The sequence below is a fragment of the Columba livia genome, chromosome 12 (assembly GCF_036013475.1).
Source record: "Columba livia isolate bColLiv1 breed racing homer chromosome 12, bColLiv1.pat.W.v2, whole genome shotgun sequence".
Lineage (NCBI taxonomy): Eukaryota > Metazoa > Chordata > Aves > Columbiformes > Columbidae > Columba > Columba livia.
This window is the reverse complement of record NC_088613.1, coordinates 2666247-2690384: the sequence shown is the minus strand read 5'-3', so window position 1 is coordinate 2690384 and position 24138 is coordinate 2666247. Positions and strand designations below refer to the sequence as shown.

Genomic DNA, 24138 nt, shown 5'->3' with positions numbered 1-24138 from the left:
ACCATTCTGCAAAGAGTTTCAAGAGGTGGCACTGAAGGGGAAAGCTGGCAAATCCAGCGATGTTTCAATTAAGAGCATTTATTTCCGAACAAGGAAAGATTTGTCACATGATCAACTTGAGCCTGGAGCCTTCAAAATTCCCACTAAGGAAAGACAAGGAGATATTCCAAAGCATTCAGCTTCCAACTCCTGTTTCCGTGCTACTATGTGCTCTAATATGACTAAATGCTGGCATGGAAACGCAGATTACTAATACCAAAGATTCAGGTGTATATAAAGTTGAGCTGCACCCCCCCCCATTTTTAAAAACACCTTTCCAGGGCATTTTTTAAGCAGCCTTGTTTTCCAGGTGCTGGATCGGCCACGCCAGCAAACGTGTTCTATTGCCAGGCATTTTAACTCGCATTTGAGTTCTGTGTGTACCACAGAGCGTTAGTCAATGGATGTTCTTATTTTCATGCCCACATAACTGTTACTGCCATTGAAATCCAAAGTAGAAATGAACAGTTTCTTCCAAAGCATACCGTGTTATTTGGTATGACACTTCTTTTTGGAGACAAATAAATCAAACCCCAGTTTCCTCCAGTGACAACCTATTGTGCTGTAACTGCACGACAGTCAAAACCAAATCAGTTGCTCAAGCAACTCTTGTGTTCCACAGCTCTGCCTCAAAGTTCCACTCACAGTTTACAAATCTCTTCTCTTGTATCAACGCTCCAGCCACACCGAGAGGAAGAAATGATGTTCTTCTCCGAGTGGTGGTTTGTCAGCTCCATCTTTGACAAGCTACAGACATTCTCAAACAAACCAGCTGGTCTGTAATTGTACCGTGTTCCTTATGACACCGCAGAACAGGGTGACTTTCCCCTTTGTTTACCCAACCAGTGCTCTGGAACAGCTGCACACAACGTTGGCTGCAATGAAACAATTCAGGGCAAGCCACTATTGCAATGTATCGGAAGCTGACCCCACTCTTTATGAGCTGAATTCTACAGCTATTTAGCCTGATGTGTAACAAACAGGCTGGCTTGCTTCTGCTCATCTTTAGCAGAGCTTAAATATGACATTCTGATTTAATAAGAGAGGCAAAAGACTGCTCGGGAGATACGCTCTCTACTTCATGACAAGCATGCTTTTATTTGATGAATCATTTATTTACATACATGGAATCACTGAATATCACCCAAAGAGAATGAAATGTAGAGATCAAGACTCTTTCTTCCCTGTTCTGAGGAACAGAAGATGCAAGAGTTGCTGGTGCTGCTGCGGTTGCAGGAAGGAAAGGATTTCCACAGCACTAGAATAACTTTGTCAGCACTGAAAAGCCACCTGTCAGTCAACATTACTGGCGACATCTATTTAAGCTGATATTTAAACCAGCGCACACAGGCTAAAGGCCTTTTGTGTCAACACAGCAAGCGGGTACGATTCTGCACACTTTACTTCACTGAAGGAGAGCAACTTGAGGGCAAAGGTCTCTTTCAAGGTACTTTAAGGAAGAGCCGCTTAGTTCTAGTCAATTCTAGCTGGTTATTACCCTGTTGGAATGACAATATTGTTTTCCAAAAAGTGTCATCTTATAATTACATACAATCATCATTTTTGTGTTGTTTTAATTGAAAAAAAAAAAGAGAAGAGGGTCTGAATTAGAAAGGCTTTGCCTTCCAGAAAACCCCCCACAAATTCTTAATTAATGAGGAAAAAAAAAAGAGTTCATTTGCTATAATATGGAACAGAGAGGGACTGAGTAGAGGCACTTGGCTTTTCTCTCCTGTATTTCTAGGAAAAGCGGCGTGCAGGAGACACATTAAATCGTTTGCCACTGCAGACTGAGAATCTTCCCAAGTTCTTCCTACAGGACCCAGCACGTGACAGTTCACAGCGGTCTATTCCAACTCGGCGGTGCGGTCTGGTCTGGCCCCGGCGCTGCTGGGGGCACACAGGGCGCCCCGTGCACACCCACCTGCATCGGAACCCACAGCAAATCACAGCCGTCCCGGGGCAGGAATTCAGACTGGGGCAGGAAAGAAGAGACGTGGTGGGAGAACAGATCAAAAAGATGAGTGTAACTACGGCTAAAGCAGGGAAGGAATGCCCGCTATCCATATCAGACGCGTTTAAAAATAACTCCTCTTTATGGCTTATCTCCCGAGTAGTCCTTTGATATCCGATCTTTAATAGAAGCGCAGCCCTATCAATAAAAGAAACATATCTTAAGAGTTTCCCATACTGCTCATTTCTTTGCGACGAGAAGGCTGTGAACCTGCAGCCCAGCAGCATCGGGAGCACAGCGGGACCCCCAGGCTCCAGAACCGAAGAGCAGCCCCTGCACCCCGTGTCTGTTCAACAGCTAAAGCGCGCTGCCCTCCATAGAAAGTCACATATAAGTAAGAACGCTACACTGTGCTTTGAGAGGCATTGCCATGAGGCACGGCATTGGAGTGGCCCTTTAAAGGTTTGTACTTCCTCCTCGTTAGCTTTGTGAAAGCTGGAAATGGCAGCAATTTGAAAAATCCTATAGGAGCTTATAGCAGTCAGCCCACTCAGATCTCCTGTTCACTTGGTTGCAGTTGCTGCTGGAAAAGGATCTCACATTGCTTCTTACAACTGAAATACTAATTTATTTCATTAATCAGAGAGAAGAAGATCTATCACTGTGCTTCTATCACTTTTAAAGAAACATTTTCTGAGAGCATTCATAGTCTGATTTTTAATAAATTATAATAAATGCAATTGAATTGATAACACAACAATGGTTACTACCAGAAGTCCACCTAGTTTTAATTTTGGCTTCCGGCTTGGTTTAGTATTAAAAGTCACTACAGTTTGATGACTCAAAAACGTTGTTTAAAGCATCAGCTCGGTGACAAGACAAACTACTCTAAAGAAGCCCCTTGTTGTGAGTGCACACACAGTTTCAGCTCAGACTGAGCTCTGCTCTGACATTATAGAAACAATGAATACTGCTGACTATGCTGAAAATGCTGATAAACCCCAAAGGCAACTTACGCTCATCTCATTCAGAATTACCCAGAGTAAGACGCCCTTGTCATTATGAAGTGAAAACGAAATGCATTTTAATTAAGCCTTTCAGCTACTGTAAAATTCCTAATGCCGCGGCTGTGGCTGGATACAGCGATACCCTTCTGATACAGTGGGGCCTCTTGACATTTTAACAAGGAATGAAACTTCTATTCAATATACTTTTTAAATGTGTGAATGCAATACAAACCCTCTTTTTCTGTTAAAAAATCCTAAATATTTAGTAGGGCTAAGTCACGATTAAAGGGAGAAACTGTAACTTGCGCGATGTCTTTGGTGTTACACAGTCTGCTACCATATATGACAATTTCACATTTAGATTCAAGCTCAACCCAACGGTCACACAGACAGAGATGAGGAGCTCTGCTCAACTCCAGTACCTTGGTTTTTTGCAAGTGTCTAATACCAAATAATTTGGGAAAAAGCAGAATACAGAATAACATTTTCTTCAGCGAGCCTTCCCAGAAATATGGCTAAAAGCAGCATTTCCCTATTAATCCCTTTCATGCTGCTGTTCCAAGAAAACGCGTGCAGGTCCCCAGGAACCTGACAATTAAACCAGATTCAGCGCCACGCTGAAGCAGCAAAGGAACACAAGATTCACTGGTGGGGTCTGTGTGTGCCACTCGCTCCGCAAGCAAAGCAGGTCTGGGCAAAGATGAACAGCTCGCTCCTACCAGCTAAACAGGGCAGCTTGTTTGGGATGGTGATGTCTGCAGTGCTTGTTTCCAGAAGCATAATCAGACCGTGAACTTTCATCCTCTCTCCAGGATCACCGCACTGATTTGCTTTTCTGCAGCTCGTTGTGCTGCTAACGCGGCTCAGGACACCATCGACAGGCACCTGGCTCGACGGAGGCCTGGGCAGCAATACAGCTGTGCAGAGCACTCGTATTGGAGCGCCTACGTGGGCAAAAACACAACTTCATTCCATTTTCATAGCTCACACTTTGAAGGTGATGACAGTTCTGTCAAAAAGATCTTCTGAATCTATGCACAGAACAATGTGTAGAGAGCGCAAAACTAACAACCAGAATAAATGCATGCAGGGAGTTTCAACGGCGTGACTTCTGCTCGAGATGTTCATGTATCAAAGTCATCTTCTTACCTCCCAGTCCATGTAGTCACAGACATCTTCAAAGTTAGTGAGTAGAGACACTGAGCAGAAAAGCCGCGGCAGCTCATCCCTGGTCACTGGGGGGAAGCGACTGTCTTTAAGGGCACTGTTGGAGACAAAACACAATTTCAAAGGATTTGTTTTTCTTTTTTTAATTCAAGGATCTAATGAATCAACTGAAAAGGACAAACAAAAATTCCCGATGAAATGGTGACTAGCGTGATAATCCAGTTGCCAGCGAAACACGCTGAGCAACGTTCCCGATTCTCTCCTTAGCCACGCGTCCCAGCTCTTGGCCGGCGGCGACTGGGAGGGTCGCTCCCTCCTGAGCTGATTTTGCTAACGTGACAAACTTAGTAATAAAGCAGCAGAAAGTTTTTGGGAAAAAGTTATAAAAGCAATAGCTCTTCTACTTGCAATTTAGTGAATCCCCTTCGAAAAGGATTAAACTACACAACTGCAATAATCAAACACGTAATGCAGTAATCAAACTGTAGAACTTTCAGCGGAAAAAATCCAAACAAGCAGAATATTCTCCAAAAAATGTATGGTGTTCATGCTTACTGGCAAAGGTGAATATGAAAAGGTAAAAACATCCCAGGGCTCCACAGACCCGTGAACCCACAGGACACGAAGGTGTTGTGCAAAGCAGAGGTCACGATTAGGAAGGGGGCGGCTGTGAAGAGCGGGCTGGTCCCCAGGCTGCCCCCCGTTCCACACGCCCCCGGCTGGGAGGGTTCAGGGGAGAGGAGCCCCGAGCGCCCGCTCCAGAGCGCCTCCAAAAACCAGACGCCGAGCGGTACCACGGGGGAGAACGGCCGCACACCCCACTTGTGGCAGAGTGGTTGAGAACCAGCTACATCGGAACGGGGAAGGTTAAAGCGAGTACACTACCTCATCATTTTCTATTCTCTTAGGGTTTGCAGTATGACATCTACGAATACAAACATGCTCATCTCCAGCAGACACACTGGTCTGCTAACTGAGCCTTTTGGGGAGTAAAGAGAATTTACGATTTAGAGACTCGCTGCAGTCGCACCAAGTTCTTCACGTCTCTCATTGTTTCATCTAACAGATCTTTATTTGTTTCACTTGGCATGTAGCCAATGGTTGCCATTAGCTGATATCACTACAGCCGTGGACACAGCCAGCATACGGCTGACGTCTCTGCATCAGATACCACTATTTTATATAACAGCAGACCGAATAAGGATGCATAAGCAAAGGAAAAGGTAAAGTTTAGCGAAAGGAAATCATATCTATAACCAGAAATAGCTTCCCATCACAAATTAATACACTGAAGAGTTAAAATAGAACCTTTATTCTTCTGGGACAGGGGGAAGGAAACTTTTTTTGCAGTTATTACAAAAAAGAACATAATAGTGGAATTTAGACTGGAAGCCCTTCTCCGAGCTTTGGCATTTTTACATTACAAAACAGGTCAGAAATTTAGATTTGCATTATGAAGACAAATTTCTGATATAATTAACACTTAATTATACCACCCATTATTTAGGAGTAACTCCAGGTAAAGCTGCCATAGAAGTGAGAGAAGGTGTTGGGCCAGTAAGCAACGAGCCAAGAGGAATGTGTTCACATTTCTGTGGGACTGACAGGCACACAGGCCTGGGAAGAACTGGGAACACTAAGGAGACTTAAAGCATCATGCGTGTGGTATTTAACCAATGCCCTTCACTGAGGATGTATCCAAGACCGGCCTGATGGGATGTGCAGAGGTCGCCTGAGAGCCCTGGGAACCATCCTGCATCGCCTGTGTTCCGCAGGGACATCAGAGATCGACTCATAGAGCTGCAGCACAACGGCAACGTATGAACATACAAACAGCTCATTCAGCCTCCATATCCCTCCACACAGGGGAAATAATATATATACACATATAAAGGGAGAACACTCTGAACACAAGGGCGGCTCAAACTAAAAGTCCATCCAGCCTTGTATTAATGGCCAGTTAGCAAAATGAATGAATGGAAGAACACGGTGAATATCCAGGGGTACTTTGCTGGAAGGCTCTGCAGGAATCCAGCTGCTTATGGCTTTGGTATTTTGAGCCAGAGATGGTACCTCTGCACTCACATGCTCTTCACAGGTTATTTAACAAGGACATGCATACACACTTTAAATATTTTACCTCACCTTTTACTGCAAACTAAAAAATTAGGTTCAGAAACCCCAAGCCTTTTAAAATTCACTGCTCCTACAAGTTTGCATACGTGCAAAGTGCTCATTTCCCTGAGGTTTGCTCCACCTACCGTGTCACCAACCGATGTGAACGCACCACTGAAGCGCACCCACAGAGAAGCATTATTGCAATTCAGAAACAACCAATTCAGTTATCTTGCAGAACAACTGTATGCATAGATATTGCCAATACTTGTTTAAACCTGGTTTTCACGATTTATGCAACAATCTTACAATGCAAAACGTTGCGCGTTATTTTAAGAACTTACAACCTTCAAAAAACTGAGGGTTTATTTTGCACGACTTGATACTAGGAATTGATCCAACTTTCAATTCACTAAAACTGCCAAAACGCACTTGCGAAGTTCAACTTTTTGAAGCAAAAATGGCTTGCAAGCGCGATCCCAGTAACGTCAGCAGTAAAAGCCTCAGGAAAATTCCCGTTCCCTGAAGATGTGCTGACAGACGGGAAACCAGCCTCGTTTAACCTACTTTTAGCTCTACAGAAACAAGGGCCATGCAACACGGGCGTAAGGCGCAGCTCAGCTGGCCTGCTCCAGTGCTGATAATACCATCAAACAGGGTGGGCGAATCATGACAAATTCGAATATCGGTAAAAAGCTGCCATCTGAAAACTTCACAGCAACACGGTGGAAGCAGAAAGGCGCATTATTTAATAATGTGACACTGGCACAAATATCTTGCTTTCATGTAACTACCTCGTGATCACTAAAATATTGTGTATTGATCAATAGTGTCTCCAACACCGCTGTGACTGCTCCGTACGGACGCTGCTGCTATTCCATTTCTCCTTTCCCTGGCTCCAGACCCCAATGCGTTTTCATGTTTCAAACCAGCTTTGTTTCTCTCAACACAGACATAAAACCAAAATTTACCTGGAGAAATTTGTGTGGAGAAACAATCAGCAATTGGAACAAAACATATTGAGAGGAGACGCCAACGAGAAAGTATTTACGTGAACTGGTGAGCTATGCGTGAAACGCTCTGTCTGCTAACGCAAAACTTACGCAACTAAAATGGCTCAGCAATTTTATCAAGTGCTAGCCGTAGAACAACTAGCTTTAAACTGAATAATCCTGCCCTAATGAGTTTGATTTAAGTGTGTCATATACCACCTTAAAACTAGGAAACGTTTAGCTTTTAGGTGCCGTGTATTAGAGTACGAGTTGTCTTCTCAATCCTTCTTTTATTACTGTCAAGGTTACAACTCCAAAGCCAGTTCCAGATACCTTTGGGAAGCCTAAGAGCAGAGGAGCTTCCCATCATCTCTCCACACATCGACTGTTTTCATTTTTGCAGTTTTTAACACACATTATGTCATTAGAGATGGAATCCAGCGTTGTCCTTACACCCAGACGTTGTGAGCAGGGGATCAATCCCCACGTGATGTGTCAGGAAACAAGATCTCAGCCCTTCCCAAGGATGAAAACGCTCGCGGGAGCTTTTCCTTCACTGCTCCTGTTCTGGGAAGAACAACATCAGTTTCTAGAGGCAGCAGTTTGGCACCTCCCATACGCTTTGGACGCTCTACAAAGATGTACGTATGGAAATTCAGCCTTGTGCCTCGCTTTGCACAGCAGCGTGCCGCCTGGTGACCAACCCAAAGGATGCACCAAGTACAGACAAGATAAATACATGCTTGTTTTCCTCAGAAAGCTTGTTACTGGTCTGAGCTGTTCAGAACGACGAGTCACTGTGTACCATTCTTGATCAGCAGAGCAGACTTTGTTCTGTCCATTTGACGGAACCACTATTTCTGTGGTATTAGAATGTGATTTTACAATCTTAATTCAATGCCGTGTTCTTCCATTAGAAACACAAAAGGATTCTTAAAAACAAAATCTGGCACATTAGATACCAGGTTAAAAAAATATATATATACATATATATACACATATATATTAGCTCCACAATTTTTCTGCTAGACTTAGAATTAAGGAAGGATGAGAGGAAATAATTAGTAAAATAAGTTGGAAAAATTAGGCAGAGTTCAAAATGACTTTTAAATAAAAAATAGTCATTTTAAAGGCATTTTCTAAATCATCTGTTCCTGATTCCTTAATGCCCAGAACCAATCCCCACCTATCGCTGGTGCTGAAGCACACGGTAGCGAAGCAGCAGGGCCCAGCAAGGCGAGGTGGGGCTGGCCCGCAACGGGACATCAGTTTCCCACATGGAGTTCTGCTCCATGTCAGAAGTGAAGTGGGCAAAGTCTAAATTGAACCCTGTTCAAAGACAATTATATTTAGACACAACATGCACGCACATCTATCTATCAGTTTTTCTTCAGTTGAGTCATTCTATAGAAATCTCAGCTTCTTAATGATGCTTATTTGACCATAACCTCTCCAGAAATTAATTATCCACGTTCCGCTCCTCCTTCATTTGGGCTATAGAAAAGCTTGCAAACGCTTTAAAGACACTGGAAATGTTTAAAGGAAAGGAAATCACCACAACAGACAGCATGCAGCTTGGCAAAAGAGAGAACTAAGGTTTATATTCCTTAAGACTACACCTTGTTTTTGTCAAATACCAGCAGAGGAGCTCTGGGAATCATCTGAGACACACGCGATACGTCAGTGTGGCGTCCAGCTGCAATCTCTGTAGTCTACAGAAGCGCTTTAGAAAAGCCCGGCTCTTAAATGCGATGTGGCAGATGGGAACAAATTGGGAAATAAATAGTCGTGGAGCTACATTACTCAGTTTAGAAGTGCCTGAAAATCTTTGTCATCAGATTTAAAGGATCCTTTAAAAAGTTTGACAGTGTGTGAGTATCAAAAATAGTAAAGAAGAATTTAAGTGTAGATGAATGAAGATATTAAATGAATTAATGAATTAAAAATGAAATTTCTCGCTAAACCTCCTTTTTGGGGACAGTCACATCTACAGACCCAAACTGGATAGAGAGTTTATGCAAAATCGGATCCCATTTTCTACGTTACTAGAAATGCCTTTGGGGGTTTAGCCATAGCACAGGGGAAGGAGATGCAAAGGGATCTGTCAAACGCTGGGCACGATACAAGCAAAACTCCCTTTTCGAGGACGTGTCAAGGCGGCAGAGGCACGATGTGACTCACGCAGTCGAGGTTGGTGCCGTGAGTCGGCGCCAGAGCCCAGAACAGAATCCGAGATCCCAACTCCTCACAATCCCCCTTTCGTGACAGCTTCTCTTTCCCCATCTGCTCAGCCTGCCGCGTAGAAACGCGGCTCCCACAGGATTAATCGACATAGAACTGATACGTTTCATCCAATTAATCCAATTAAGAAAAAATACATTTCCCGTTGCTTTTTCAGTTCATTCTGCTATCGTCAATTTTCTCTTAACCGGTTTCCGATATTGAACACAGCTAAACCAAACCGCATGTTTTGGCATCTAAACAATTATTCAAGTGTCATCAATAGAGTTGTGAAAAACAGACTAAAAATCTCATTTTACAAATTACTACTCTCTTCTGATAAACAGTACATTGGCATTGCTTTTACATGGGACGGAAAGGACTTTAATTCTCTCTGCTCTGAAAACTTCTGTTCATTTAGCTCAGTAAGCACAACCCTCCGATCCTCGACTCCTTCACCGGGTGAAATGTGCTCAGCAAAATTACCTTACAAAATGCATTTAACAAAGAAATGGCCCTATGTCAATAAACTGAGCCCAAAGGGCCTACGCACTGCTCTTCAATTAATTCAAAACATCCTGAAATTCGTGAGTGGCAAACTCACCGCATTCCAGATAACAGCAACAAGAGACACTTGGTACCACAGTTTCAGAAAGAAGCAAAGCAGATGTATATGTGTAGATATATATATATATATATATGGTATATATGTTTGGTCTTTTTTCCATTGCTGGGTTACTGATCAGCGAAGTTGGTTAAGATTTTTACTCTTTCATTCAGTAACTTCAATGGGAAGAAATTAGGGAACACTTGAGCAGATCACCAGTAGTTTCCTAATGAAAATCAGCTACCGTAGCTCGGCTTGGCAGACAGCAGAAAAAACCAGCAGCTTCCAAGTCACGATCTGCAATTCATTTTTAAGCCAGAAAAGCGCTGTGGAGCGTGCTCTTCTTCAGAAACCGAGATTATTACGCATAAAATTCCCCGAGCTTCCAGCAGAAGGGACCAGCCAGCCCCACACAGCCCGCAACAGCCTTCTGACAACTCTTCTTCATGACCAGCACAGTCTTGCCAACCTACACCGAGATTTCAAGGAGTGATTTACATGCATCAAATCACTTGAATGCGAGGAAAAGGAATTTATTTATATAGTGGTGGGTTTTTTTTTGGTCAGACTGTAAAAATTTCCAGGAAACAAAACAAGTGACGTGTTTTTCCTGAACCCTCCCTTACATTTGGGAGGCAGAAAGGGAAAGAACAACACTTCTGCTTCCTGCACTTTATGTTGCTATGGGGCAGCCACGGGGTAAAGAAAGGAACACGCATTGGAAATACTTGTCTGAAGTTCTTAGCACAGTGCTGCAAGTAACAGGAGGAGAAATGAAATATTGATCTGGCCTTGTGGCTCTTCAGTCAGGTTTGTTGCGGTGCACGAGGCTGTGGTACGGCACAAAGCGCCTCCCGAGCTCTGTCTGGATTCAGACATGGAGTTTAAGAGGAAGAGGGACCATTCTGATACTCTGTTTTAGACGTTTATTTTAGCTTTGAAAAGAATACTATACTTCATACCTAAATTAAGTGTTTAGAAAGGCCCGGTAGAAAAGGCAACCTAGATTCATTGACTAGATAGGACTACTAAGTCTCTATTTTAGGCAGCCAGAAGTACCTAAAATAAGCTGTCTGTATGTCCTCCAAAATGCCTTCACTCTCTCCCAAGCGTGAATAATTGTTAACTGGTTGGTATCGGCAAGGCTGCAGCTTTTACAACCATATCTGCTTGGTTTGTATTCACCAAGAGTCATTCAGGTTGTGTATGCGCTTGGTTCTGTTGTTCATTTTGATTTTTGTTTGTGGATTTTCTGTTCCTTTTTATTTAGTTAAACTATGCAGCACTGGATATTGTCAGCCTTCTTGCAGGTGGCATAACAACGCTACAGAACACGTTAAGAGGACACACCAATTAAAAGAAAATTCTTAATAGCTATTAAGAGCAGACCCAGCAACAAAGAGATACCAACAAGCTGCCAGGGTTGCACCTCAAACATTCTGAGAAAACACTTTGATTTGTTCACCATATCCCGAAGGACAAAGCAATATAGAGTTTTTATTACCAGTTCAGATCACTGATTGACAAGGAAGAAAAGAACCATCTACCACAGAGATTTGCTCACTTCAGTGCTTTCCTGATCTCTGACTCAGACAACAGGGATGAGAACAACTACATTTCAAAGCTTTTTCTGAATTCAGATGTCAACAGACCTTAAAAACTTCATCTTTAGGAGTCAAGACACCTAAACTTCTTGGTTGGTGAAGTTATTCATCTAAGACATGCTAAAATAAGAATAAAAAGTGCAAGGTTCTGGGTGGGAGCAGCAGCTTCATACAGAACAAGGCAGGGTCACCCACCCCTGGGACACCCTCGTTTCTGTATCTGCGACAAGACACCCAGTTGGGGTGAGTTCATACAAGTCACGTCAAAACGCTTCGTGGTCAGGAATCAAACAGAAGTGGCTGTTGCTGGTGGTGACAGAACCCAGCAAAGCCTCAACAACCCCACTCGAGGGGACTGGGTTCAACAACCGTGCTGAACAAAAGGTACTGTAAGACAGGCGAAGCTAACAAAAGCTGTATTACAAATGGTATGTATTTATGGCTGTACATCAAGATTTTTGTCAACACTTTGTCATTGACCTAGAAATTCTTGAAAGACATAAGTTATAAAAATATTAATGTAAATATCAGTCAAATACAAAAGGGGGCGGGGGGAGCCATGACAATTCAGGTATTTTCTTTGGAGTACTTCTGAAACCTGAACAAAGACAATTAGGATATACGGCATTCAACCGGTTCTCCATCATGCTTATTTCAGTATTTTCTACCGCCTGTTCCTCGTGCTGTACGAACTCACTGATACTGCATTTGTGCAGAAGCGGTGCCAGCAGCCAACGCCACAGTCACCACAGCGGGGAGGCACAGGGTTACGGACATCTTCAGAAAGTTCTGGAATACATACTGAGTTTGATATGGAGCGCAGACACAAGTGGAAAAGTATTTAATGGCTTCAATTATAGTCTTAACGGTATTTTTGTGTGCGCACACGTGCATTGTGCCACCCATACAAACCACATTGGTATCGCTGATACTGCTGTGGGATCACAGCGGTTCTTCCCAAACAAGTTCACCAGTTTAAAACAACAAGAGAGGTATTTCTAGAATCATTCTAGGGGCACTAAAACTTCCCAGACAAACCTTTATTTTAACCTCGATTTCTTCCTCTGGCTATCTCGGCTCGCAGCACACGCTCGGGTAACTCCGCAGCACATACGGCAGGACTAACACGGGCTGGGATGCTGCGGGGCCTCTGCACCCCCTGTGTCTGTCAATACACCTGCAGACGCTGCCCCAGCCCCCGAGGGCTGCCGGCTGCTGCTGCTTCAGCTGCGTCCATCAGAGCCACCTAAATCACAGCTGGGAATCATCAAACTCCTCAGCATTACAAAACTGCTCCTAAGAAAAGCAAGCTCACAACCACAGAGGCTGTAAAAGCTCAGGCTTCCATAAATTTAAACTGAGCTTTTTAGAAGAAAAACAGAATAAAGATGTTTTTACTGCCGCTCTAACAATTACCCAGAGAAACATTCCATCACACTCTGGATTCTTCCAAATAAACTCCTTATGTCACAATAACGTTACACTGTATGGACATAATGCCTGCAATGAATTTTTACTTCTTACTGCTATAATATATCAAGGAAACAATGAAGGCTTGTGTGGGGTGGTCCCTTAAAGTTTAAGGTAATTTTGTGGATGTGCTGTTAAGGTCTTCGAGTGGAAAAGCACGATCACAAAAGTCACAGCTCTGCAATGTGCTCTCATCAGAAATAGAACACCGTTAGAACTAAAGAAATCCACCAAGTAATATTGTAGTACAATATTGTATTACATTACTAAGAGTCAAGTTTCTACCGCTTCAACTTCCTTCCTGTTTCCTGAAGCTAGAATTCTTCCACTGTATCCCTTCTGCGGTTCTGAAGGACTTAATTTTCTCCTTGAATGCAAAGAAAGAACAAACAGATGAAAAACTCTGCATTTTTCTCATACTCTTAATGCTGCAGGGCGTGGGGGATCATTTTGCATTCCTATACAGTTATGTCCTATTACACTGAAAAATAAAACATCTTAAGATGTAGCAGAGCTTCAGTAATAGTTTTGTGGTAGGGCTGCACAAAGGTATGTGAAATCCCGAATATTCACCCATGAGGCACAGCTGATCGCAAATTACAGCTACCGCGCGTTTGCAGGGGTGTAGCACCAAACTGTAAGTGCTCCATATGCTCCATACCTGTAGAGCTGAAGCACATCAGCTGGGAAGAGCCGTGCGGAGCTGCCTGCGCCGCTCGGCGTGCAGCCCGAGCGCCCTCTGACCGCAGGGGCACCCAAGGTAAAGCAGCTGCACGTGCAGGAGTTGCTTCAAAGGCGGCAGCTGCTTTTCTGCCTTTCTGTATTGTCCCTCGGCCCTCCCTGCAGCTCCCACCACGCTGGGATAATCGAGGACAACGGCATTCAAAAAGATGCGACCGTTTTTCCGTCAGACTCCTGCAAACACCGGGGAAGCTGAAAGGTGTCAATTGCCATGGAAATGTCCTGGTTTGATCCATGAAAAGCAAAACCGGCAGCACTTAAACCAGCCTCACAGCAGAACACAGTAAGAGCTCGTCACAGTCATTCCAGGCGCTTATGTGAAAAATGAATAACAAAACTGACCAGCGTTTGGTGTGTAGGTTTTTGTTTGGGGAACACATGATAACAGACTAGCCAGAAAACTCTGAGCTCCAACTGGACTAAATTATAATGTCACTAAAAGGCTCTCCAGCAGATGGCAAAGTTTAGATAATTAACAAAATGAACTGCTCAATTACATTTAGAACTCTAAGCCTGAGCACTCAAATCCCTAAGAGCATATAAAGAAGTCTCCAGAATTCGTCACTTCTCCAGCAAGTCTCTCAATATTCACCTAATATCACCACTTTACCCCAAAACAGATACTGTAGTTAAGACAAAAATCTACAAGGTGACTTCATTGCTGAATTGAACCCTCATTTAATCAATTCACAAAATATCACTTGTCTCTATAGATGCACTCAAGTCGCAATTCTAAGAAAGAACAAGTTAACGTGAAATAGTTTAAATTCTTTACAAACTTTAAAAGGCCTTCTCTTAGGCATACGTGGAAAAATGCATTCCTAAAGGTCTCAGCAATGCAACAGTATAGAAATACATTAATGTAACTGGAACATCTACCTGCCCGATTCCCCGCAGTTTGTGAAAAGGACTTTTATTATACTGTTGAAAGTCCGGCGGATGACAGTACTCCATTTTCTCATTTTGTCATCAGAAGTACTAGAAACTATATTCATATATAATAACAAGATGTAGTTAAAATGTTATTAGTTGCCGAAGTGATTCACACTAAAACCAACCAAGACAGTAAATGCTGGGGATGGATTTTTACAATTCAGCTCAGTTTTGATCCCGTGTTTCACACATACAGAAACTATGTTTTATGATCGGGACTTCAAAACCACAATGATGAAAAAGATTTAGAATAAATCTAAATAATGTGGTTAAGAATAAGAAACGCAAAAGGCGTAGTAAAATATTCAGTAACTGAATTGAGAAGGAAAAGGATCATGTTCACTATTTAAATATTGCATTAAAAAGATTAAGACAATAAAATATTCTGAAATATGAAGGCATCGATGAATATAGCCTGGCAAATGAAATGAAAGTTGACAGAATCCAGTCTTAAAATTCTTGAACAAGTGTGTAAACTGAGAAAAACGCAGGGTCCGCACTGTCTTACAGACTGGGATATGAGCACTTGTAACACAGGGCACTGAATGATATCCTGGCTGCTTTCCCAAGAGCTGCGTTTCGTCACTATCACAACTCACCGTGGACCGTGTTTAAAGCAGCTGGTTTTTATCTCTGACACAGCTGGCGAGCACATCTGTGGAGCTGCCGACCCGAGCGCCGGCAGCACGACGGCCGGCAGATGAGCTCACGGCATCCTGCTCATTCTCACTGGGTTTGGAAGCGCAGTACGGAAGACGGGCACAAGATAATCCCGCGTGGCACGTCGTGTGTAACGAGACCTCGGGGAGAGAAACAGCCGCTCCTTATTTCACGAGAATTTGGGGTTCTAGACACCTGCTCCTGCTATCATGAAGCCATCCCAGAATGCAGCCATGAGAATTGCTGCATCAGGACAAATTCCTTACTTAAAGCAACAAACAAGGGTTTTCAACAATTTTCCTGCTCACTTCATACATGAATCTCATTAACAGATGAAGCCATGATTGTTCAATATCTCTACAAACCACCAATTTTAAAAATAGAGGGTATTTTAGACACATTCTCTCCAGCTGGAAGCTTTGCTTCCTGCATTTCCTTCCCTTGATCTTCCTCCGCACACCAATAAGTTGTCTGTAAGCCACCTTCTTTTCTCCTTTCAGCAACTCTGCCACCTCTCTCTCATGAGGGAAGGTCACCATTTAATCTCTTTATTCCTTCAAGTTTTCTGTCACAATTCTGTCTGCTTGGGGGACACACTCAGTGCCACCTGGACCTGACTCATCGTACAGAAGGGACTGCAAGGGCCATTCACAAATCACTGTTCTCAGGTCACCATGCCTGGAAAAATTCAGCTGAAGTGGAATGAAAAGCAACTTCTGAAATGGAGACGAGACAGAAGGTTCAGGTTCAGCTACATCTGTCTATAGCCTCAAAATCTATAAGTATTCAAAGAATGCATTTAACTCGGTAACATTACATATTCTGCTCAGCTACAGAATAAAGATTATTAATAAACATGAAAGTATAAACACAAATGATTAAGTGAAATTTGTGCTTACTAGTTAAATATTTTACGTCATATCTTCTTGGAGAAACTACAGGCCAAATTCCTCTCCCTTTGAAGTTAGTAGGAGTTTTCCTATTCGCTGCAGCAAAGCGCAACCTGGCAAATTACTGTTTGTTCTGTTCTTCTCATAACTCAGCTTCCAACTACCACCACCACCTTGCATTGCTACCTATGGTTAACCAAGGGAATTATACCAAGAGCAACTGAAGCCATGTCATATGAGGATACAGTGCGGCCAAACACACACAGAACTGGTGTATTTGTAATCATATCCATCAGACTGACAACTCAACACGCCTATATAAAATGTTTAATATCTAAACAGAAATAGGTTCCATCACCTTTCTAAAAAGCAACTCAAAAACGTTTCACGTCCTGAATGTCAGAAACAAGTCAAACACACGGTTTTGTGAAATTGTATGTAAAAAAAAAAAAAAAAAAAGAGCATGCATTGTAGAATTCCACAAACCTGAAGAGGGTTTTCCAAGCAGGAAAACAGAAAGTCACCCTTTGAGTAATTGAAAAAGTAGAACAAAGAGGGGGTTGCTGTGCGGAGCGAGGCTGTGGGCAGTGCGGGCTCTGCAGACAAAGCCCAGCTGCTGCTCTTTGCAGCGAGGGATTAGCAGTCTAGGTCAGAGCAAAACAAGCCTCCACAGCTAAGTGAGCAAACTGCAGAATGCACCCTCAGCACCCACCAGAAACGGCCACCTCACCAGCCTGCAAACCCTGCAGAAGCTTCTGGGAACAGAAACCAAGCCAGCAGCAGTTTCTTCATAGAGCACGTACAAAATATTTCTGGTGAAAAGCGGTGATGCGCTGTTACAGGACTGAGGTTGCAGTGACCTTCGAGTTACTTTAAAACTACATTTCCCCTTTCCCTTCTTCATAGCCAGCACTTCTTTTATCACGGCAAGGACCACCGTGCTGTCCATTGGGCTTTAACAACAGCATCTGGAAGCAACTGGCCGAGAGAAAACAGAAGCAGCTCTTTTACTCGTCTTTCATAAGAACTGAAGCTGTTAAAAAACACATATGCACACAGAACTTGCTGTTAGATAGAGATATTGAAATCTCTTTCAACCTTCATACAGTTGAGTCAGGTTATATTTTGGCTTTAAATATTCTTGGCATTACACCGACACTTCAGTTGAATAGGATATAAGCCAATATTTGAGAAAAAATAATTGCTTAATATTTTTTAAGTTATTTGCTTTAGCAACTTTTCTCGCAGAGTAAAAATGAGTAGTCTTCTAAACTGAGAAATATTGTTTGAATGTATCAAAGTGAACGCATTTCTAATCTGGCTTTTGTTTATGAATAAAACACTGAGAACATTGCTGGCAATTCCGTTGGTATCAAAGGGCTGAATTAATCGCGTGTTCCAGGTAGCCTGGGATCTATTTCAGTTTGTGGTATCACAGAAGTGTAAGTCATTACAATGACCTGAAGTATCAAAAACTTGTACTGTTCAAAGAACCAAGAGCTTTTCTTCTTTTCCCCTGTCAAATCAAACCCAATTAAAACTAATTTACTCAGCTGAAAAATTCAGTAAAAATAAAAAGGCGTAACGTTATTCCCTTCAACAAAGTCACGTTTCCTCGCTGGCTCAACTCTGATAGACCTGATTTCACGTCCTGACACAACCGTCGGTGATTGCCGTGACCACAAGGGCCCTTTGCAAGGCTGCGGGTCCCGACAGACGGGGCCGTTCCCAGGAGCCGCGCTCGGGCTCCGGGTTGTTAACATCTGCACGAGTTCCCCAGCTCCTGGAGGAGTTATTGAAAGAACATTATTTATACTATTGTATTATTTATATACTGTCATTCTCCAGCCTATGAGATTGCTTGCCTGGCTACTGACCCTTCATTACAAGTCATCTGCGCTAAGAAAAACAATTAGACCATTGCACTGCAATAGCAAACCTAAATTTAAGCACGTGAGCTGACAGACTTCGTAGTCCGCATATTATATTTAAAACACAGGCACATGTCATCATTCCCAACCCCCAACAGCCTTGCTTTAAGAACTCAGTGTAATTAGTATCGATGGCAAAAAAGAGCTGCTCTCCACTACGGTCAAAAAGCTATTCTTTGTGTCTTAATTACAACTATATTTAGAAAAGTTTTAATTAAAAGTTTTGAAAATTCCTATAAAAGTAGGAATCTGTGAAGTTAGAAATACATTTTGGATCCACATCAAATATTTCTAGCAAAATGTTTATTCACGTACTTCCACAGCACTTGATGCTTTGTAAACTGTATCAATGCGTTGTCATTGACATAGCTAAGAAATCAAAGGATGATCCATTTCTGTTTCTAAAATAAAGGTTATCAGCAATATGCAGTTGTATGGGGTATATATATATACTCCATATATATATATATATGGAGTGTGTATATATATATATATGGAGTATATATATATATGGAGTATATATATATACACTCCATACAACTGCATATATATATACATACAACTATATATATACATATATACATATACATATATATATATATATATATATATATATATATATATATATATATATATATCAATCACTCCATACACTTGTATGGAGTGCAGTTGAAAATGACAGAATTTGAAAAGTGTGTCAACAACTCAAATGGAACAGACAAACCTGGAGTGTTTTTGTCCCTTATATTGTAGGATCATGTTAGCAAAACAAAACAACCCTGTTATTTTCAGGTAAATGTATATTCCCTCATACAATGCCTCGAATGAATAGCTAAACCAAGCTGAAACAGTACAGCCTGCTGGGGCTATAAGATTTTGGGCTACCTCAGAACGTGACGTGTCCTCAGGCTGAGGTGTCTTCAGCCGTTCTTCAGCATTTTCTAGGTGGAAATGCTGTTTCTTCTTCCAAGAGCTTTTCTACCATCTCGACTGTACAGCTCTGGAAAGACACAGTTTCTCTCTTCCTAGTGTCAAAAAGGAATGATTTTTAGAAATAAGTATCTGTTGATACTGTTCAAAAATACCAGAAAAATCTGCTACAGCTTGCAAGAGCATTTTAATTCTCATTACTCTGGTCTATGGAATGGTAAATTCCATTTCCAAAGCTTCAACATCCCTGTGTAAAAGCAAGCATAGATAAGGAGGGATTCTGGAGCCTGTCCCCCACACCCAGTTCTGCTATTTCTTCTTTCTACAGTCTTAAAAGGGAGCACCAGCAAACACCTCAATGGAGGAGGTGCTGACAGACTGAAGATTTTAATTGAGACTGCTTTCCCACAGGGCCTCCCACACAAAGCTGCAGACTTGAAAGATTTTAACAGCTTAGAAGCATAAGAGACAATTCTTTTTCCTTTGACCAAGCTCAATCCCTAATAACTAGTACTAAAACAGTAGATCTCAACAAAATTTAACTCCTTGAGGCAAACAAAGCCTTTAAGTCCACTCCTACTGGGCCAGGTATCCAACGAACCACTGCTGCACCTCCATGTCCAGCACCTTAGGAAGTGATGGACAAACTCCGTTAACATCCTTCTCGTATAGCACATATAAGCACTGGCCAGCATACGCAGTGGGCAGTTTGCTCCAGCACCACCCCTACTGTACCAGTAAAGTTGCATGAAACAACCCTTACTGTGTGTTAAAATAAACACCTGCTGTTAAGCTGAGAACGGGCAGAGAGAGAAACTTGCCCAGAAGCAGGTAACTTCCACACCAACTTCTTCCATTCTGTCCTAGCTAAGAGTTTCCAAATACACAAAACCCTTCTTTAAAAGGCAGGTGCTCCCACACGCTTCATGGACACCTGTGAGCACATGGGCCTGGCTGTGTCCTTGAGCCCCGGCCCACAAGCCAGGCTTTGTAGAGCTAAGGAAACAAGTCACCAAAAACCTCAAATGAAAGCAAATTCCGTTCCTAAAGACTTTTAGGAAATGTTTTGAAGAAATTCCCCTTCAGAGTCTCACACAAAAAGACCAAAAAATGGAGCAAAACCCATGGAGTACCAACAAGTACCCACAGTAGCAACGGCAAAGCGGGAGTTAGGCCAAGGCAGAGCTCTGCTAGGAAAACCGGGGCGGCCAGTTCCCCAGCTCCACCCTCCCTCCCAAACACTTCTGTCAAGTAATGTTCAAAGACAAATACAAATCTGACTTTCCACCAAACTAGTGTTTCAAGTCGACTAGAACCCCGTCTTTGAACTCGCGGGGTGTGCCCCCTTTTCTCCGCACAATGGAAGGCGACTGTGCGGGAATAAGGTGAAATGCAAGAGCGTCGTGGGAAAGAGTCACAAACGACACGGCTCCTCCCTGGAACCCACCTGGAACAGCTGAGTAACTGCTTGTGTCCCCACTTGCTCATTCGCATTCAACCAAACTTCAGGAATATCTGATTTATTCAAAATACCACTAATTATATCAACTAATGCAAGTTACTTGGCTCGATCGTGGCTTTTTCAAAGCATGTTTTTTACAAAAAGCGTATTTTTAAAATCCTCAGTTTTTAATGCATGTTTGTAAAAATAAGAGAACAAAGTAAGTATTTTAATTGTGGACAGTTTCCTTAGTTACACCAAGGTCTATTGCTGAGACCTTAGACTTAAAACAGCCTTAGAAAAACTCCCTCCAATCTTCACTGAGCCACTTTATGAAGATGTAGTAATTTTGTAACCAGTTACCTTTCAAAAAGAGTCAATTCGGCCTAAGTTTATCCCATCAAACACACTAACGCCTTCCCCTGTGCCAAAGAATCCATATTCTGCAATTCAGTTTTCCCAGCAAAACGGTAAAATGTTTATCAATATTTGATATCTCTAGATGTGTTTAAAAAGCTTTGTTAGGGCATCATTACGTGCTCCTCCTTTCACAAAGATAATCTAAGGACTGTCCCTCCATTTATAGTGTTTTCCTTTGCTTTCTTTCAGGAAGCGTTGCTAAGGAAACGGACTATCAGCTACTCTTAGGTGCAAGGGTCTAGCAAGGCTCTTCTCAGGAAAAACAGAGTAACAATTGCAAAACCAGTATTATTTTTCTTCAAAATAAGTAACAATTAAGGCAGAAATACTACCTGCCCAACACACATAATACGCAAGAAGCATATATTCACCAGGACATGCTCCTTCTCCCTCCCAAACAACATTATTTTCATTTCATAACAAAATCAGAAGAAGCGTTTAACTCATCATTAAAGCAGAAGTTTGGGGTTTTTTCCGCTTCTACAGCCGGTGCAGCATTTAGCTTTGTCCTTTGAGAAAAGGCACTAGACGGTTCTGTTAAGCAGCAATTCCCTGAAATAATGACCTGGCACCAGGTGCACAAAATCGTTACAGACCTACTTACTGAACTGACTCGCGTACAGTAACTAAGCCTGGCTCAATACATTCAGATTTGTATACTACACTTCGAGTTTCTGGCATTGTCAGTTTACATCACAACCCATTTTACCAATAAACAATTATATTCCACTACAACAGATCTGAGGATTTACCCAAATTAAAGTGGTGTTATTTGTAAAATCAATGCTTAGGATAAGTTCAGCAACAGGCTTTTTTCTGGCCCAGATGAAATTTAGAAATTTAAAAATTGGGGTGTTAATACCTTAATTTTGTATTTTACCAGAAGTATTTTGGAAAACAAAAAGCAGGTTCTAAGATTATTAATACCACCTCTGGAGGTCAACAACACACAACAAAAGCCTTAAAGATGCCACATCTTCAGTCCTTGCACTTTGAACCATGATAGAATATGTTTTAAAAATAAGTCTAGTACAAATTGGTTTAAATTCACCTTGATATGGATTTCCTTGGGTCCATTCCCACCTTCTCTGTGACAACTACTCCGTCCTTCCTTCAGAGCAATAACACTACTACGTGTTTCCAAATCTCCTTCAAACATGGCTTTAGCTCAGACGCCTCTTTCCTTTGCTGTGGAGTTTTAGCGGCTGGAGATCGCTACAGAGTGGTGAGAATCACTTCAACTACTCTCTCTGCTGCTGCTGACATGAGGAGCAGGATCTGCCTTACCCTGGTCACTGCAAGATGCCCACGTCATGGCAACACCCTCAACTACCAGTCTTCCAATGGGACCCGTGGTACAAACTAGCAGAGCAGCAGTTCTGCAGCTTCTTCAGCATCCTCAAACCTTCCTTAGGGCCAGGGAGAGCCCATCCCGGCCTGAGGGAACAACACCCACTACGCTGGTTTAGGTGTCAGCCTGGTTCCCCACTTCCAGCCTCCCCAGGGTGCTCTGAAATCCCTCCTGACTGCAGACTCTAGGACAGAACGTTGTCACCCAGCGAAGGGATACGATGGTGTCAACGTAAGACAAGTGCTGTGACCGCCAAGCAGCCCCAGCTGCCTCCAGTCTTTCTGGCTCTAAAGGCTTTGACAGCATGTAGGATGCTACTATGATTAAAGCTTAGTGGATTTTTCAAGTTGAACCCCCACTAAAAAAATAACTGGGGTCATGAGGGGTAAGTGGGAGTTTGGAGTTACTCAGGATGGCCATCGCCACTGGGTCTCACGTGCTCCATGGACACACTGGCTGGCTGTCCACTCAACCGGACACAGAACCATGTCACCAGAGATCTCCCTTAAGCACCTATTCTCACCTTGAGATCCTCCATCTGTTGCTGATCTTCCTTTAGCGGGGGCAAAATCTGTGCCCTCTGCCTCAACAAGAAGACCTTGAAAACTCGGCAGCAACCAGCAGCTGCCAGCTTTTCACAGACAGGTACAAACGAAAAGGAAGCAACATGATGCTTCCTGGCTTTAAAGACGGTGTTAAACATACAAGAATAGCATAACGCTGGGGAGTTCAGGCTGTCAAGAGCATATGTTGCTCTCTGCAGAGTTTAATTTTGAGAGTGATAATGTAAGCTTCATCTCACAATTATCAGGCATTTTTCACTGGTGGCCACCAGACACAGGGTAGTAATAGAATTTAAAAAGCTGACTTTCAGCAGCGGTCTGCGATAAATCAAACCCACAAAATAAGACAGCCTGCAAAGTATTATCAGTGGGCAACACAGAAGCAACAACGTGCTCTGAAATATTACACGAAATGCAATTTGCAGGAATTAATTCAGACTAGACTGCTGTGAGCAACGAAGGTCACAACAAGTGTCAAAAACATATAATTCCCCCAGCTCTGCAGTTCAAAAATTGCAGTCAGATCCATGAGCAATGACTATTTACACCCACAGCAACACTGCCTGACAGTAAAGGCTTTGGGAAGTGAGCACTGAGTTACAGGGGGTTACAGGGAAGGTAGAGCAAGTCTATTATTAGTCAAAAGAAACAGGAATTAAACAAAGTAATAACCTCAACTAAACTGAATGGGAAGCTGCCCTGTCTGCACAAATACTTGCCTCTAGTCTTTAGTAAATACATCAATATTAATGTGATCAGTCATTCAGTATTTTTCCATTTTAGCCCTTAATAAGTTTGCCGTACTCCAGTCTTGCAGTTGGACACTTTGCTTCACTGTGTGGAACAGGAGGAAAGGGCCAGTGCTTTCCGCAGAGAGCAGGCGCCAATACGGCCACTACATGGACTACGAATCTTGAAATCGCTGACAAATATCGAGCAGGAGTCGATGCCACTGGCAGCCAAATCCTCATATGGAACCTACACCTGAGTTCGCTTATGAGACAGTTGGGCTGCAGGTTTCATTTCCTTCAATCTCATGCTTCCCAATCTCTGTTTTCTTGTCTTGATGGAGCACGTCTAGGCTGAATGGCTGACGGCGGTCA

The 24138-nt window shown here is 42.6% G+C and overlaps 1 protein-coding gene across 3 annotated transcripts in view; it reads right to left on the bottom strand.

The window, feature by feature from the left end:
- Positions 1–24138, bottom strand: part of AMMECR1 (AMMECR nuclear protein 1) — a 92168-nt gene that overhangs the window by 7830 nt on the left and 60200 nt on the right. For all 3 annotated transcript variants that reach the window (XM_065077260.1, XM_065077259.1, XM_065077261.1), the window contains one exon: positions 4150–4264. In XM_065077260.1, the coding sequence (XP_064933332.1) occupies positions 4150–4264 (115 nt within the window). The remainder of the gene's footprint in view (positions 1–4149; positions 4265–24138) is intronic.